The sequence below is a fragment of the Panthera leo genome, chromosome B2 (assembly GCF_018350215.1).
Source record: "Panthera leo isolate Ple1 chromosome B2, P.leo_Ple1_pat1.1, whole genome shotgun sequence".
Taxonomy (NCBI): domain Eukaryota; kingdom Metazoa; phylum Chordata; class Mammalia; order Carnivora; family Felidae; genus Panthera; species Panthera leo.
The window spans coordinates 118,416,679-118,435,799 of NC_056683.1; the positions used below are offsets into that span (position 1 = coordinate 118,416,679).

General features: G+C 37.3%; 1 protein-coding gene across 1 annotated transcript in view; it reads left to right on the plus strand.

Annotated features, from left to right (window-relative positions):
- The window catches only part of ENPP1 (ectonucleotide pyrophosphatase/phosphodiesterase 1), a 70,110-nt gene that overhangs the window by 48,033 nt on the left and 2,956 nt on the right, over positions 1-19,121 (plus strand). Inside the window, exons 13-24 of the mRNA XM_042939847.1 lie at positions 347-478; positions 2,003-2,034; positions 3,227-3,354; positions 4,545-4,614; positions 5,523-5,610; positions 7,053-7,222; positions 8,672-8,723; positions 10,538-10,692; positions 12,244-12,373; positions 13,696-13,776; positions 14,633-14,765; positions 17,075-17,237. Coding sequence (XP_042795781.1) covers positions 347-478; positions 2,003-2,034; positions 3,227-3,354; positions 4,545-4,614; positions 5,523-5,610; positions 7,053-7,222; positions 8,672-8,723; positions 10,538-10,692; positions 12,244-12,373; positions 13,696-13,776; positions 14,633-14,765; positions 17,075-17,237 — 1,334 coding nt within the window. The remainder of the gene's footprint in view (positions 1-346; positions 479-2,002; positions 2,035-3,226; positions 3,355-4,544; positions 4,615-5,522; positions 5,611-7,052; positions 7,223-8,671; positions 8,724-10,537; positions 10,693-12,243; positions 12,374-13,695; positions 13,777-14,632; positions 14,766-17,074; positions 17,238-19,121) is intronic.

Consider the following 19,121-nt stretch of genomic DNA (forward strand, 5'->3'; position numbering starts at 1 on the left):
AATGCAGTTCTGGAATGACACTGAGAATTTTATAATACCAGTTACTATTCTAGGTGATCTTATGAAAACAACTAAGCTTTGCTATTTGGTCTGAAGCTGTGATATTCCTCCTCACCTACCTAAATTAGAAGAAACAATAAAGTAATTGTGGATGAAGGGGAAAATATTTTTTTTAAGTGAGATGGTGGATACAGCTGAAGTTCTGTGTCTTACCTACTAGATGTTTAACTCACATGAGCACTGAGCACATATTTATTGAATTACATTCTGGAAGTGAAGGAAATTCTCTTCTATGTGTGAAATTCCTTATTGAAGTTGTAACATGTTTGGGAATTTTTTCTCCTAGGCATGGAACAGGGCAGTTGCAAGAAATATGTGTATCTGAATAAATATTTGGGAGATGTTAAAAATATTAAAATTGTATATGGACCTGCCGCTCGCTTGAGACCCTCTGATGTCCCGGATAAGTACTTTTCATGTAAGTATATATGGATGCTAACTTTGAATGTGATTACATTCTGAATACATTCCTCTAAATTATTGTATCTCCACACTAAAGTGCATGAAGTTAATTTCCTTTGCATGATTAAATCTCCAATGCAGGTCTTCTGTACCCAAAGGGATTTTATTCAAGACATAGATCTAACCACTTATTTTTGTTTTTTGTTGCTAAGCATATTATGTGTGTGTGCTCAGTACATTTTTATGTCGTAGTGTGTGTTTTACTTGTATTGGGTTCGAGATTACTTGTACTAAAAATAAAAACAAAAACAAAAAACAAAACAAAACTTAAAAGTTCATCTGCATTCATTCAAGTTTCATTAATGACATTTCATTAAAACAACTTAGAGCTGTTATAAAATAATATTCTGTCACAAGGAGGAATGCAGGAAATTCTGTAATTCTTATAATTCCATAAATAGCTGGTTTCTGTCCTCAGAAATGACTTTCTTTTACCATTCTAAAACACAGTGAGAATGTGTTTTGTAAACAGAGAAGAAGAAATTTCAATTCTATGTTGACCACATGTGCAACCCAAATTGCCAAGGAAATTTTTTAAATGTTAATTCTTTTGCAAGTCAAGTGCATTTCCTAACTGTTTGCACCTCTGTTGTAGCCTGCTTAAAAGTCGTATACAATTGTTATAAAACCTGTTATAAAACCATATAGGCGGAGGCAGTGCCCAGAGATGTTTAAGATGGGATGACTAAGCTTTAGCTTTCTCTCATTAGGCCTCTGTTTCCCAAATTAAGGCAAAAATATCTATATTTATTTATCAATATACATACATGAAATATAAATACAAAACATTTATTGTATCTGAAATTTTTTTTCAAACTTTTCTAAAGTATGGCTAGAAGAATCTTTGGAAATCTAGACATATATTGATTCGTAGCACAGAAGACACTAAGTAAATCTGTGTGGTCTTGCTATGCAAATTCAGTTACAAAACTATCTACTTGCTCTCTCTTCTACGTTTTCCAGTGTCCTTTTTATTTGGAAATTCTGGAGTTACCAAATATCAAAGTATATAAAATAAAAAGTAACGGTTTCCTTAAATCTCCCTAATTCACACCTCATTTCCTCTCTCTAGAGATTAAACACTGTTAGGCTTGGAATGTCTTCCCAGATATCTGCTATGCGTATATAAAACACTATTTTTTTTTTAAATTTTTACACTATGAAATCATACTAGATCTAGATGCATGGTCATATAGATGGATGGCCAGATGAATGGACACACATATGGATGAACAGATGGATGGATAGATAGATATTCTTTAACTTGTCTCTTCATTTAACAGTACAACATGATTTCACAGGCACGGAGTGGTTCCTAAAGATCTGTCTCATTCCTACCAACCACTAATATATAATGGTTTAAATAAGCTGTTTGGAACCTGCTTTGAGTTTGAGTCTGACATTCAACATTTTTGTTTTATTTTTATTTCTAATTGTAGCATAACATCCATGATTAATTCTTATCTTTGTCCCCCTTCAGTTGATTATGAAGACCTTGCCAGAAATCTTTCCGTGAGTGTATTTATTTTTCCATTATTTACCTATTGTTAGTTTTAATATATATTTAGAAAAAAAGTTCAGTATCTGTTCTTGGGATTTTTTATCATTAGAATTTTTGAGTATGTGGGCCAACATTTAAACGCCCTATAGTTTTTATTTTTCAACGTTTTTTTTTTTTTTATTTTTTTATTTTTTTTATTTTTGGGACAGAGAGAGACAGAGCATGAACGGGGGAGGGGCAGAGAGAGAGGGAGACACAGAATCGGAAACAGGCTCCAGGCTCCGAGCCATCAGCCCAGAGCCTGACGCGGGGCTCGAACTCACGGACCGCGAGATCGTGACCTGGCTGAAGTCGGACGCTTAACCGACTGCGCCACCCAGGCGCCCCTAAACGCCCTATAGTTTTTAAAGATTTTTAAGGACACACCCCAATAAACCAGCATTGAAAGTTTTTAAGAATTCATTTATTGTCATCAATTAATTTTTATAACAGTAAAGAAATAATTGGAAAAATAGAAGGGAAAAAGTCTATAGTTATCTCAGCATAGGTACTGTTGGCATTGTTATATATTTCCTGCCAATCCTTTTATGCCCATTTAAAAAATAAATTCTTGACTTGGTGATGAGTTATCTATAGTACATTTTTTTTACTTGATATGTTTTATTTATTTATTTATTAAAGTTTATTTATTTGTTTTGAGAGAGAGAGAGCACACAAGCAGTGGAGGGACAGAGAGAGGGAGAGAGAGAATCCCAAGCAGTCTCTGCACAGTGTGAATGGGGCTCCAGCTCACAAAACTGTGAGATCATGACCTGAGCCGAAACCAAGAGTCAGACACTTAACTGACTGAGCCACCCAGGGGCCCCGAAGTGTTTTAAATATTGAAGAAAATGATTACCATTGCAGTTATAAGAATGTTTGGAAATGGTATCATCGATAGTAACCCAAATATTAATGAATGGCATAGTCTAAGAATTTTAGTTTTTTTTTTATGTAGCAATTATGATTTCCTGTAAAAAATACGAATATTGAATCGTTGGGAATAGAGGGACTCCGTTATTTTTGCATCTGTGACTTACTGAGCAGACTGGTAAAATTTTTAACAGAAAAAAAATCTTACGGAATTAGAATACAGTCTCAAAAGAAGTTTACACCTAAGAAAATATCGAAATAAGAGTTTTTCTTTACCTTCTGTAATATCAGTGCCGGGAGCCAAACCAGCACTTCAAACCTTACCTCAAGCATTTCTTACCGAAGCGTTTGCACTTTGCCAAAAACGACAGGATTGAGCCCTTGACATTCTATTTGGATCCTCAGTGGCAACTTGCATTGTAAGTTCTGATGGTTTCCAGGTAAACCTCACCTGATATGTTAGTCATTCAGCGTAACTGTTGGGCCCTTTTCAACAATGTTGTTGTGTGAAAACTGTGCACAGATGATTCTCTTCACTCTGTCCTGGGGCTTCTCAACCCGGGATTGACCTTTTGGGGTCAGACCATTCTTTGTTGTGGAGGGCTGTCCTGTGCTCCTGTGCATTCTGGGATGTTTGAAAGCATCCCTGGCTTCTACCCACTAGATGAAAAAGCACCCTTTCCATAGTTGAGCCAACCAAAAATGTCTGCAGACATTGCTATAGGTTCCCTGGGGAGGGCCATTCACCCCCAGCTGGGAGCCACTCCTCTGCCCACATCCATATTGATTATTTATGTTCCATGTTGGTGTTACCACTTGCCGCTCTTATCTCTTCTGCACATTACAGTTATCCTAATAATACCTTCAGATCCAGCGAATAATTGGTAAAACCTCTTTATGATAATGAGCAATTGCTTTCTTCATTTTACAAAGTTGTTTTTTCAGCTCTAAAGTTTATTGATGTGTTGGAGAATTACTTGGATGGTTAATATTGTTAATATCTCAAAACCTGATAATTAACTCTTTGGATGGTTGCCAGGAAGCCAGGGACAATAAATACCCCTGTCAAGCAAAACCTAAGCAATGAACCAGGATTCACTTTAAGAGTTTCACTGTCTCTACTTTGTCTCTACTTTTACTAGAGGGCTGTGCTTTTCGTGTTTGGAAGAAAAACATTGAAAGAAGGGATGGTTCTTGCCTTCATGGGAGAACCAATATTTTACGAACATCTATATTCCAAAGATTGCTTTAGGCTAAGCCATTTAATTTGTACAGACAACCCAATACAACAAGATTGAAACGAAGATAAGAGAACTACATGGCCAGTGTCACAGCTAGCAAATAGCATAGTCAGGGTTCAAAACTAGTTTTGTGTCAGTGCTAGTGGCTTTTTTCCTCTATGCCATCCTGCATTTATGGTTGATTTGTCTGCAAAATAAAAGATAAGGGTGGCCTCTTACTGCTTTGCAAAGCCAGGTGGTTTTGTTTACCATTTTTTGGTTTGTTTAACAAAATAGTTACTTATTCTTGATTAACAGAAATAATGTGACTTTAAATTTTGCACTATGAATAGACTTCACATCATTAATTCATACTATGTCAAAACTAGGAATCCTGCAGAAAGGAAGCATTGTGGAATTGGATTCCATGGTTCTGACAATATATTTTCAAATATGCAAGTAAGTAAATCTGATATACTTAAAAAAAATAGTAGTTTGTATCTGAAGAAAAACTGATATACAAAGTTTTGATTTATTTATTTATTTATTTATTTAAATATGAAATTTATTGTCACATTGGTTTCCATACAACACCCAGTGCTTGGTCGAAGAGGACGACCTTCCCCGATAGAGGAGGACCGTTCTTTGGTCAAGGGTATACGAGTAGCTGCGCTCCCCTGCTAGAACCTCCAAACAAGCTCTCAAAGTTTAGATTTAGAAACACGGATTGTGCTTACATGTCTTGGATGAGAATTAATGAAGCATATGATTGCATGTAGTCATTTTATTTTGAGCATGGTATTAATAGAATTTGTTAAAATATTCATGTTTCAGGCATGTATGACGTATTATATGACTTATACCTCATACTAAATTTCTAATAATCATTTTGCATATGTTTGTGTTCCGTTAAGAATATTGCTTTCACAATAAATGAAAGCTGATGATTTAAGAGGAGAAAAGATATCATACTTGTTCTAAATGAAGGTAATGCCTTACATTCATCTAGCAATTTAAAAGTTCAAAATATACGCACAACAGTTATTTAATTTAATCCCTACAGCACTGTGTAGGGTGGGCATATCCCATTTCACAGATGAGAAACAATTTCATCATCTGTTCTCTTCTGACTGTCAAGTCAGGAATCACAGTAAAGCTGAGGGAAGTATCCTACATGTCCTTAGATTACATGTGCAACAGGGGTTAACACCATATCCTATGAAGCCTGTGGGCACGGTATTTTTCTGATATCTTAACATAACCAGTTTATATATGTACAATATGGATAATATAAAATAATTTTTTTCACCAGCTACATACATAGCTGATATGAACTGATAAACTGTTAACTTTTCTGGCCAATCTAGGCTCTCTTTATCGGCTATGGACCTGGCTTCAAGCACAGCATCGAAGTTGACTCTTTTGAAAGTATTGAAGTCTATAATTTAATGTGTGGTAAGTGTGAACAGGCTTCTTTCATTTCTTCTGAAAACAGAGCTGGAATAGGATTATGAAAAGTAAGTCACACGGTGGGCATCTCTGTAGAGATGAAGATGATGTGAGACAGATCACATTTTTACCTTTCACCTTCCTGACCCAGAGTCATTGAAAAAAATATGTGGATCATTGCCATCTGATTACTGGTGTCTCTTCCATGGGTTTGCACACAGGTAAACTGCAACACCCAGAGCTGTGAGGTCTGTACATCCCCAATGCCTAGCAGTTTGCCAGGCCCTTGGCTTAATGATACGACGATTGACTCAGGCGTCAGGTGGAAGCCGGGGAAAGAGTTTGGAGTCTGTGAAGGGAACACAAAAGAGGCGGAACCTCTGGTAGCAATAATAGTTGAATGGATGACGATGTCACAGTTGTAGAAATGGAGGAGGACCCATTAGATATATTACTGACTTACTCTGTACTTTCTTAATTAATACCTTTATGGTTGGATATTATGTTTTAAGTATTACTTCCTTTTTCTGATAATGATACTAGACATTTGCAAAACCTTAAATATGTCCTGAGTATGATTCTTTCAGTGGGGGCCTATACACTCAAATGAATTAATATATCCTAAAGCACTTAAAACAGTGCCAGGCATATCCTAAGTGCTTTACTGTTTAAGTGTTTGCTATTGTTATTATCAAGAGCATGAGTTTTATTTTATTTTATTTTTTTTAATTTTTTTTTAATGTTTATTTATTTTTGGGACAGAGAGAGAGACAGAGCATGAATGGGGGAGGGGCAGAGAGAGAGGGAGACACAGAATTGGAAGCAGGCTCCAGGCTCTGAGCCATCAGCCCAGAGCCCGACGTGGGGCTCGAACTCACGGACCGCGAGATCGTCACCTGAGCTGAAGTCGGATGCTCAACTGACTGAGCCACCCAGGCGCCCCAAGAGCAGGAGTTTTAGACTCAGACAAAGCTGGTTTTGAAGCGTAGGTCTTACTACATTAGTAGCTTTGAGGCCTTGAGCAAAGCACTGTGATTATTCATCTACCAAATGTTGACAATAACTTATTAAATTGTTTTGAGGATTAATTAAGAAAAATATATTGGCACAGTGATTGACATTAGTATGCAATGGTGGTAACTATAGTTATTATACACTTTAAACTTCAGAAGTTTCGTTAGAGACGCACAGCAGAATATCAGTAATTCCATTAAGAATAGCATAGTCATGTGCTTGCTTCAGCAGCATATATGCTAAAAAAAAAAACAAAACAATAGCATAGTCATAAATGCTCTCAAATTCAAGAGAGTTTTATAGTTTTATTTTAGGTAGAGAGTAAAGAAGCCTTACATACATTTAGTTCTAAAAAGATAAAAATAGTGTAAGTCTACCATTTATTTGATTTTAAAACCTCGAGGTAACCATTTACCATTCTTGGCATTATGCAGATTTACTGAATTTGTCACCTGCTCCTAATAATGGAACTCACGGAAGTCTTAACCACCTTCTAAAGAATCCTGTTTACACCCCAACGCATCCCAAAGAAGCCCACCCCCTGGCACAGTGCCCGTTCACAAGAACGCCCAGACATAACCTTGACTGTTCATGTGATCCCTCCGTAAGTATTGACAAAAAGTGTAGCCCAGTTTGTGTGATTCTGCAGCACCCTCTGCATAGCATGTGCTATAGAAACACTTCATGATCAAATTAAAATGTGTAAGTGAGCATAAATATATATTTATGTTTAATTCCAAATAAGCACGCACGTGCAGCCCTTTTATTATTTTTCCTCTTCCTGGTTTTTGCATTTTCACATATTTTTAAATTTTTATTTATTTATTTTTGAGAGAGAGAGAGAAAGTGTAGGCGGGGGAGGGGCAGAGAGGAAGGGAGACCGAGAATCCGAAGCAGGCTCCACACTGTCAATGCACAGCCTGTCATAGGGCTCAAACCCACGAACCATTGAGATGTGACCTGAGCTGAAGTCGGATGCTTAACTTTGCCCAGGCAGCCCTCACTTCTGTTTTTATCCCTTGGTGCTGTGACTTGACTTGGGTGCAGGTTGGAAGAAGTCCAGCTAAGTTCTGGAGCATCCTGAATCATGGAATCTGTGCTACTGTCCTAGCAGTGAGGTCTTGATTATAAACCAGTCACAGTATTCTTTTCCTAAACTATATCTCAGTTTATTTTAAAGTATTTTTTAATGTTTATTTATTTTGAGAGAGAGAGAGTGAACTGGGGAAGGGAGAGAGAGAGTCCCAAGCAGGCTCTGCACTGACAATGCAGGGCTCAATCTAGGAACCTGTGAGATTATGACTTGAACCAAAATCAAGAGTCCAATGTTTAACTGACTGAGCCACCCAGGCACCCCTCAGTTGATCTTAAATTTAGAGGCAAAATAACATTTTTTGGCAAGAAATGGATATATGGCACTTTACTTTTTAAGTTTATTTTTTTTGAGAGAGACAGAAACAGTGCAAATGGGGGAGGGGCAGAGAGAGAGAAAGAATCCCAAGCAAGCTCCAAGTTGTCAAAGCAGAGCCTGATGCAGGGCTCGATCTCATGAACCATGAGATCATGACCTGAGCCAAAACCAAGAGTTGGACGCTTAATGGACTGAGCCACCCAGGCGCCCCGGCACTGTTTTCTTTTTACTCCTATCTTAACATATAGTTTTAAGAAGATAAACATTTGTGATAACAAGTGAACAAAATTGATAGTGTCCATGAAGATAGAGATTTGGGGAACAGTTGATTTTATGCCTTCTGTTTTGTTTTAGGCTCGTAGAAAGACTGTCAGAGTAGGGATAAAAATGATAAAACAGCAATTCTTATTTTTCATTGATAGTGTTGTGCTTATCTAACAATTTTGTCTTCTTGCAGCTGTCATCCGAATTTTTATCTTCTTCCTCAAAAAAAATAACTTTCACTTGTACAAGATGGTTTTATCATTGTCCCACGATGGAACAATGAGGCTGTAGAAATTGTTACAAAATTAAAACACATATCAAAACAACAACAAAAAAACCATGTCTCTCATCGCTTAAAATAGTGTTATTAACTTTTAGGTTTTGCCAGTTGTGGATTTTGAGATACAGTTGAATTTGACTGTGGCAGAAGGTAAGGAAGGCATCCTTACTCTTTTTTTTTTTTTTTTTAATTTTTTTTTAACGTTTATTTATTTTTGAGACAGAGAGAGACAGAACATGAATGGGGGAGGGTCAGAGAGAGAGGGAGACACAGAATGTGAAACAGGCTCCAGGCTCTGAGCCGTCAGCACAGAGCCCGACGCGGGGCTTGAACTCACGGACCGCGAGATCATGACCTGAGCCGAAGTCGGATGCTTAACCTACTGAGCCACCCAGGCGCCCCAAGGCATCCTTACTCTTGAGCTTGGAATGTGGAAACAGGCTTTTTCTCAACAGTGTCAACCACAGAGAACTGGTCTGGGGACATTAGCTGAGAATAGCCAGTAACATAAAAGTAGTAGGGGAGGACCACCTGATGAAACATGGCAATGTCCTTGCTCAACAGTCTAGACTGCTAGTCATAAGGAAGGAAGGGATAGTTACAGCACATCATGCATTTAGTGGAAGCTGAATAACTCTTTATGAACAGAGTTGAGGTGGTTTGAGATTTTGGAGATTTTTATAAGTTTATAAGAGACCCTCAGATTTCCATTGAAAATACTGTTAAATTTCTATCTCACCTGGTTCTTAGTTAATTACAGGAGAGTATAAGTTGATTGATTTATCTAAAATTATTTCTTCATAGATTTTTTTTTTTTTTTGAGAGAGAGAGTGTAAACTGGGAGAGGCAGAGAAAGAGAATGAGAATCTTAATTAGGCTCCATGCTGGGCATAGACTTTGGGGCTCCATGCAGGGTTAGATCCCATGACCCTAAGATCGTGACCTGAGCCAAAATCAAGAGTCAGACGCCTAACTGACTAAGCCATCCCGGTGCCCCTCTTCATAACTTTTGAGTGAAAATTAAGCATATTTAATACACAGACAACTGAGAACATTTGTCAGCTGGGACTTGGATGCTCAGTGTCACTTTGATATGATCTCTGATACACTTTGATGTAGTCTCTGATCCTTAAGTTACTTGGCTCAGTTTTTTCCTTCTGGAATAAAAAGGTGAATTCTACATTATTCCCAAATTGAATTTGCCTATATAAAATCTCTGTACATGTTTAGAGAAATCTTTGATGGCCCATGGTGACAAAGCATAGTGAAAGATGACACTTTTGGAATTGAGTAGATCTGTGTTTGAATATGAACTTAGGAACTGTATGTCCATTGGAAAAGTATTTACTCCCTGTAAACTGCTGTATTCTCATCTGTACAATGGACATATAACCTTAATTCATAGGACTATTTAAGAATTCAATTAGACGATGTCTACAAAGGACTCTACAAAGCACTTGACGCTTGGAAAAAGCGCAGTAAACGGTATATATACTATCACTATAATATCACTATCACTTTCATTCAGCTTTATCTCATAATTTCGGTTCTGAATTTTTGTTTTCCAAGCACATACATCATCCTCAAATTTTTCTTTCTGGAGATTTGCTCTAAAGAATAAGTCATTAAAGTAATGTTAAAGAATTTTAGTAATATTATTTAAGACCTATTTGCTGAAATTTCTAGCAATTTCACAGTGTCCCCTTGTGAGATCTTGATATTACACTGATCTCTCAGAATCTCCATAGGCAAAAACTGTGGTGAATCCCTTTTATTTTCTAAATCATTTATGGTTCTGCTCTTTGTAATTAGTTTGTGTGTGTTTTTTTTTTTTTTGTAGTAAAAAATAATTTTTCAATAGGGTCTTAAGGAAAGAATTAGATGAATGTTATCATTATATATTATCATATAGTTCACAGTAAGTTTGTTTGAACGGTGGTTTCATTTTTCTCCTATGACCCAAGAGAAGGTTATTAAGCGTGGCACTGTACCCTATGGAAGACCCAGAGTTCTCCAGAGGGACAGCACAGTTTGCCTTCTTTACCAGCACCGGTTTGTGAGTGCTTACAGCCATGACATCCTGATGCCCCTTTGGACATCCTACACTGTCGACAGAAATGCAAGTATTGGTCGCCCCTCTAGCTACGTGTGATTATTTCATTAATTATCATTAAGCAGAACATTAAAAGCATGGTTAATTTGGGCCAAACTAATCTTGGCTTTATAATCAGTTCCTAAATTAGGAGATCACTGAATTGGGAGTTGCAGGAATTAAGTTCTGATTCTAGCTCTGTGACTTTGAGACTCCGAGCAAATTTCTTCTTCTGGGAAATGAGGAATGTGCATGAAAGTGTCTCCCTTGCCTTGTGTTTGTTTGTTTGTTTTCATATTTTATGATTCTAACTTATGTAATCAGTTTTGCAGTCAGTCACAAGTATTCGTCTCTAAATGCATAGATGTATGAGTATAAGGACTTTCCTTGGTTGTACTCACCTTAAGGGGTCCTCACTGATGGGGAAGGCCATTAAAACTCAGTAATTTTTCAGTGTGTAACACCTATGGGAAGATCCTCAAATCAAACTACAGAGAGGCTGGGGATCCCGTCCACCTCCCAGACCACAGGAAGCCCTTGAAAGGAGTTGTGGGTAGGCGTGGTATGGAATATCCCAGAATAAGACCACCATTCCCCCTCATCCGTGTCCCCTGGCTGCTGTAGTAGAAAGAGAAGCAGAAGATAGGCCTTGAAAGAGAGAAGTGGAGAGACAATGAGATTTAGATTTTGATCAAATTAAAGTTTTAAACTAGTCTGACCAAATTTTCAAAGACTGAATGCCTGGCAAGCTACAGGAAGCCCTTAAGGGATGGAAAGGGGATTTGTGAAAGCTTAGTTGAGTCTAGCAGTTGGATTTAAAAAATAAAACTATTGTTAATACTCACTGAGAAAGCTAAATAAAAAAGGTAGGGATGTGTGCATGTATATATGTAATGTCTATGTTAAAAAAATATGTATATATTACACACCCCCACATATTCTCATATTTACATAAAGTTTCAGCCATAAATTTGTTCTAATTTTGACGACTATCTTCAAACACTACAAACATGTTTTGTACTTGACTTTGTAATATGTAGGAGTCTAGCCAGTATTGTGTAGGTCCCCATCAGATTTATTGTTTAATGCCTTAATTACGGTGTTCTTTGCTTTGGTTTGAATGTTCTGTTTTGTAATACAATCAAAGCAGCATAAATTCAGTCATCAGTGCTCCCGAGGTTTTCATGCTGCATTGTTAATTCAGTGGCTCCCCAAGCACCAGCTTTCAAGTCTATGCAGTTGTCTTTGGAAGATAGGCTCAGGTCCCCCCAAAATCGGCATTTCGCTCCCTGAAAGTTTGAAACTTGTAAGCAAAATGAACCCAGCATAATAGGCCAATATTTGCACATGTGACAAATGACTAATATCCTTAATAGTATAAAGAGTTGTTGCCTTTCAGTTAGAAAAAAGATGAATACACTGTTAGAAAAATGAGAAAATGGAGTAGGACCTAAAGGGACAAGTAGGGTGATGTTCACAGACCTTGTAGGGCGTGGTTCAACCTCAACTCTTCATAAAGCAGTCTTCTTTTCTTTTATATGCCTGATACCTCATGGCTCTTTACATTTTGTTTTTCAGGACAGTTTCTCTACAGAAGACTTTTCCAACTGTCTCCACCAGGATCTTCGAATTTCCCTCAATCCTGTCCATAAGTGTTCGTTTTATAAAAATAATGCTGAACTGAGTTACGGGTTCCTCTACCCACCACGTAAGTTTCTTCCTCCCTGACCTGCCCTTTCCCTGGTCTTCTTTCTCTCTTCCTTCTCCTTTTCTTTCTTTTGGGGCAATGGACACCATCTTTTTATTGTTGATCATCACGAATGAGAAGTATAACTCTTAGGGGAAATTTTCTAAAGCATCTAAACTTGAATTTTACAAAACCTTTAGCTTTTGTTTGGAGGGTAGTTGATTTAGTGCAGACACTGTAGATAGGACATTCTTCATTTTTTCTACCTTTCTTTTACACAGAATTTGAGAAAACTTGAGTCAGAAGGATACAGCAGGGGTCTTAGGAGGGAGATATCATTTTGTTTGTTAAAAAGAAAAACAATTTGTCAAAGAATTAGGAATAGGCAGAGCCCAAGTGTGCTTGCCCTTTACGGGGACAGAGCCACTAGGGAAGATTTTTCTCTCTCTTTTTTCTTTTTTTTTTTGAGGTTAAGTGTTCTCTTTTTAATGTGGCAAATTTGTATGTTAATGAGAAGACATTTTGAGGCTGGCCTTAAAAGGCAAAAATCAGAAGTCTCCAGGTGCTTAAATACTTTCAGTATCCAGTCCAGCCCCCAGAATAAGTGTCTGAAGTCAGAACTTGGTTATTGCTTTATGAAAATAGAGCAGATCCAAGCTGAAAATCCATACAAAGAAGCCTTGTACAGCATTTCGAGGCAGACGTCCTGTGATGTTTTTTTAGGGCAGTAGGTATTGTTCTGAAGCCAGATATCCTCTTTTTTCCTTTCACTGTAAAAGAGTTGAAGGAAAGAAGATTGTCCACACAATACATCGTAGTTGAAATAAGGCAAATAAGGTAAAAATTGAACACGTTTATTTTGGGGCTCTTATTAAGCTTTTGTTTCTTTGCTAAATTCATCTTGAGGAAGAAAATACTTAGATATTTTCCTTTTTTTTTTTTTTTTTTAACGTTTATTTATTTTTGAGACAGAGAGAGACAGAGCATGAATGGGGGAGGGGCAGAGACAGAGGGAGACACAGAATCAGAAGCAGGCTCCAGGCTCTGAGCCATCAGCCCAGAGCCCGACGCGGGGCTCGAACTCATGGACCGCGAGATCGTGACCTGAGCCGAAGTCGGCCGCCCAACCGACTGAGCCACCCAGGCGCCCCAATATTTTCCTTTTTTTAAAAGGACTTGACCAAGCACATTGCCCTTTCCCTTGACCCAGTACCTGGGAAAGTTTTATGGGTTTAAGGTGATAGCTAATTTTTAAAAATGCTACTCCCATGAAAAAGTATAATGTCTAATGCTACTCATGAAGAATGAAATAGTTGTCTTTTTTATTTTTATTTTTTTTGTAGAACTAAATAAAGGTTCAAGTCAACTATATTCTGAAGCATTGCTTAATACTAACATAGTGCCAATGTACCAGAGTTTTCAAGGTAAAAAATTTTAACCCTATATTTCATAATCTCAATGAATTTCTGTGTATTATAGGTATAATTTATATTAATAAGGTTGACCCTCTAAATTAAATGACTATCTGATACATTCTTATCGGTTTAACTTGGACAACACCAATACACAAAAATTCTACAACTATTAGACTCATGATATATTCCAATACCATTTATTCTACTCTGTATTTAAATCTCTATAAATGACATTTTTTGGTGGAAAAAGTATGTAGTCTTCTTGGAAAGTTATCCAGTTAATATAATCTACAACATCTACATAAACTTTCGGTATGTTTCCTTATTTAACTTTTGGAAGTTCTTGATAATTGCTTTTGATCTTAAAATGTATGGATTTTACATCGTTATTAATTATCGCAGCATTTGGCTCTTACAAGGATAAATATAAATTTATACCTCAAGTGACATATAGGATTTCACAATATAGAGCATACAGGAGATTTTTACTCTAATTTACATGGAGAGTACTTGTGACTATTTCAAAAGGAATGTTCAGATATTAACAATAAATCTGAATAACCTGCCTTGTTTACTGATGTTCATGGTTTTTTATGCTTTGTGGTGGTCTGTGATCACAAATTCATGGTGATGCACATGATCAGTCATGTCCAAAATAGTCTTGAATTCAACATTTGTTTATTAGTTCTGCCAAAGGCCAAAGTTGAGCAATGGATTTTTGGCCTCACATTAACACTGAAGCCAAATTCGACTTTGTCTCTGATTATTACAGATGCTGATTTCAAATGAGGTTGTTGAGTTTTTGTAACACAACAGCATGGCACCTTATTCTTTTGAAACTGCACTGACTTCCTTCTTGTTTCAGTTATATGGCACTACTTTCATGGCACCCTACTGCACAGGTATGCAGAAGAAAGAAATGGTGTCAATGTTGTCAGTGGCCCTGTGTTTGACTCTGATTATGATGGATGCTATGATTCCTCAGAGACCCTGAAGCAGTAAGACATATTTCATTTCCTCTTAAAAACAGCTGTCAAGTGGGATTACCATCCAGTTGAGTCACCAGAGCCTTTTCTGTCTGATAGTATTCATATTGATGCACGTGACATTTCCGATTACACTGAGAGCCCCTTGAAATACCTGATTAATTTTGATGTTTTGCTCAGTGTTCAGTAAAATGTTTTTTGGAGGAAAGAAGGAGTGTTTCTCTCCCACGCAGCTTAGATAAGTAATTCTTGAGCTCAGATTAAGCACTGAACTCACTGTATGTTAAGAAGGTAACATCCATGTTTAAAATCTCTATGTGTGGCTGATTGTTAAAATACTGTCTTAATTAACATACTGCTGGCTAGAAGATGAACACGTGCTGTGGCTAGAGGCATCCTGAAAGAACCAACAGGGTTATAAATCTATAGTGTCCAAGCTTAGGCCTTGAGTGAATGTCACAGCTTTTACCCAACTTTGGTTAGAGGGAGATGGAGTGACCATCTTGAAAAAAAAAACCAACAGTGGTTTTTCATAAAGGAGAGGAGAACATTTTATTTTTTTTTTAATTTTTTTTTTTAAACATTTATTTATTTTTGAGACAGAGAGAGACAGAGCATGAACGGGGGAGGGTCAGAGAGAGAGGGAGACACAGAATCCGAAACAGGGTCCAGGCTCTGAGCCGTCAGCACAGAGCCCGACGCGGGGCTCGAACTCACATACTGTGAGATCGTGACCTGAGCGAAGTCGGACGCTTAACCGACTGAGCCACCCAGGCGCCCCTATTTTTATTTTTTTTAATTCACATCCAAATTAGTTAGCATATAGTGCAACAATGATTTCAGGAGTAGATTCCTTAGCGCCCCTTACCCATTTAGCCCATCCCCCCTCCCGCAATCCCTCCAGGAACCCTCTGTTTATTCTGCATATTTAAGAGTCTCTTCTGTTTTGTCCCCCTCCCTGTTTTGATGTTATTTTTGTTTCCCTTCCCTTATGTTCATCTGTTTTGTCTCTTAAAGTGCTCATATGAGTGAAGTCATATGATTTTTGTCTTTCTCTGACTAATGTCACTTAGCATAATACCCTCCAGTTCTATCCACTTAGTTGCAAATGGCGAGATTTCATTCTTTTTGATTGCCGACTAATACTCCATTGTATGTCTGTATATACCACATCTTCTTTATCCATTCATCCATCGATGGACATTTGGGCTCTTTCCATACTTTGGCTATTGTTGATAGTGCTGCTATAAACATGGGGTTGCATGTGTCCCTTCGAAATAGCACACCTGGATCCCTCCATTTGATCTTTCTTAAAAAAGTAACATGAGTTTTGGAAGCAATTTTGCTATTAAGGCTCCAGGATAAAGAAATTGAAACATCTGCTGAGATTCACCTCCTCCCTGAGCACCGTTCTTCCAGGCAGGCTCGGAAATTACTCTTCACACACATATATCTGTAGCACATTAGTTTGTAAAATGCCAGGGGTTTTTTTTGTTTGTTTGTTTGTTTGTTTTAAACTATATCCCTTGAGGAATAAGGGTCCTAACATAACTGCCTCAGAGGTCACAGCAGTAGAATGGGTAAAGAAGAGAACTTTATACATTTTGCATTCTACCAGAGCTCTCTGTTTTAATCCATCTTCTATATTATGGCTCCACAGAAGATTAAAATTGAAAACATTGCTCCCACTACCTTAAATTTTGAAAGATGCTGAAAAACAAACAAACCTAGCTTTGAGCCCCAAGGAAATAGAATTACGATGAGGTAAAGGTGTTACTTGGGACCTCTTCGAGAATATACTACAATTTAAAAGAAATTATTGGGATGGGAAAGGAAATGCCTTTAAAACAAAGAAGAGTCACAGTTTACATCAAAATGTAAAAACATATGACTTCTCTGGAGGGGATGGAACAGAAAAAAATCCCAGACTAGTTTCCTCTCTGTCTACTATCTGCACAGTTGCATAGGGTTGAAAATACTTATCAATAATGCTTTAGAATTTTGGCTGTAGGTATTCGAGAATGATACATATTTTTTTTTCTTTAGCATCTCCATTCCAATTCCAACAAAAAAAAAATCCGAAGTTCAATAAATTCTTATAGAAAACAAAAAGTATTTAGTGTATGTTTATCTGAGTGTCTTCTAATTCATTGTTTCAGTCTGGCAGATATGTTGAGGTATCACAATGACTAACTTCATACTAACATTTAATTATTTGCATTGTATTTTTAGATGCATTGCATTAAAATTATACTTTCCTGAAGTATTCATTAAGAAGATAGTTATTTCTTTCTTAAAGTGAATATTGCCTTATCTTACAGAAACAGCAGACGCATCCGTAATCGAGAAATTCTGATCCCGACTCACTTCTTCATTGTGCTAACAAGTTGTAAAAACACATTCCAGACTCCCTCACAGTGTGGAGATTTAGACACCTTAGCTTTCATTTTGCCTCACAGGAGTGACAACAGTGAGAGCTGTGTGGTAAGTAGCCTTTGTTAGCTTACCTGACACGTTGAAAATACGGATATAAGTATATTGGTGTGTTGTATCTAACATTACTCTGGGCAAAAACGGAACTTGAATATGCATGTACTTTGAAAGGATGCACTTCACATGAACTTTGCAGGACGGTTTTAAATCTGATACTCTGAGATGACCTATCTCTGGAGAAGACCACCCTTGCCTGTTAAAAACACAAACCAGGGGTGTCTCTGTGGCTCAGTCAGTTGAGCGTCTGACTTTGGCTCAGGTCATGATCTCATGGTTTGTGAGATCGAACCCCACGTTGGGCTCTCTGTTAGCTCAGAGCCTGCTCGGGAACCTCTGCCCCCTCTGTCTTTGCCCTCCCCCTCCCTGCCCCACCCCATGCTCACGTGTGCATGTGCTGTGTGTCTCTCTCAAAAAAAAAATTTTTTTTTAAACACAATAAAATAGATCAAAATGTAAAAACATACGAATGCCTTCATATGGCATAGCCACTAAATTCTAGGTTTATTTGAGCTATGAATTTATTCTTGTTCCCAAACTGGATTTATAATTCCCAGAGTGTTAACATTGTTATAAATTAGTCTTAAAGTTATAGTTCTGTAGTATTTCAGATTAATTTTCTGTATACGACTTTATTATAAAATTCAGGTTTGTCTTTAATTATCTTTTCTTATTCTATGGTCATTCAGCATTTAGAAATAATTGTTTTGTGTTACCTTATTTGCTCAGAATTTAAAATACCTAAACTCGTCTTTGAACATCAAGACTCCATTAAAATTTTAGGAATTTTAAAGTTTTTCCTTATGGTGAGCCAAATTTTTTTTGTTTTTTTTTTTTTTCAGAGTACTTCCCAGATTTCCCAGTAGATTTTTTTTTTTCACTTTTTTTTTTTTTTGTCCATTGAACTTACACCCTCTAAGTTTAGATCTAAGTTGGCAACAAGATGTGGCTTTCTTACCAGCCTCATTTGAATGGGTGGTGGATATCTGGAGTCCTGTGGTCAAAAGGATGAGTCTGAGCTCAGCAGGAGAGAGTGCTATGATTGCTTATTCATTCCTCCCTTTATTTATTCATGTATCCCTTCTTGGATCCAGCCGTTCTTTTCTTTAATAACTACGTGTTGCCAGGGACTCTTAGTACAGAGAACACAGCAGTGAACAAAACAGATTGTGGTTTCTGCTGTGGGCCCAGGAGTGGAAAATAGGGATGTATTGCCCTCCTTGATCTAGGAGTCTATGTGTCATTCATTAAGAATTAATGAAGATATTTCACTCTTTAATTGTTTCTCTGATAAACTTTGAGATTGATCAGTTCTCATAGAAGATATTTCTCATTAAGTTATTTTTCCTTATTCTTCAGAATTAAGTACAGAAGAGCAGGATTTTACCTTTTTTACCTATGCCAACAGGCATCTAAGTCTGCTAACTGTTCAATGTTCAACACTGTATGAGTATTCCCTTGTTCATTGATTTCTTTTTTCCCAAGAGATTAAATGATCACTAAAGGTATCAGTTAGTGTTCTGCAGAAAATAAGAGGACCATGTACAGTGACTTGAGCAAGTCCTCGTGTAATGGGCCATCCAGAGGTAGACAGTCTTGGGTCAGCAGCACCATTAGGGACCCAGACCTTTCCTGTGTTCCTTTGCTGCTATTATTAGCATGTAGCGTATGTGGGCTGAAGATGGTTTCTACTTCTCTAGATATCATGTCTGAATTCTGGGCCCTTTCCCCCCAAAAGAAGGCAGCAACAGACTTACGCTTACATTTCATGACCAAAATAATGTCAGGTGTCATGAGTTAGGCACCGAGTTCCTTTCCTATCTCTATCATTCCAAAAGCTCTTGTACAAACATTTTATCAAATTCTATAATAGCAGTG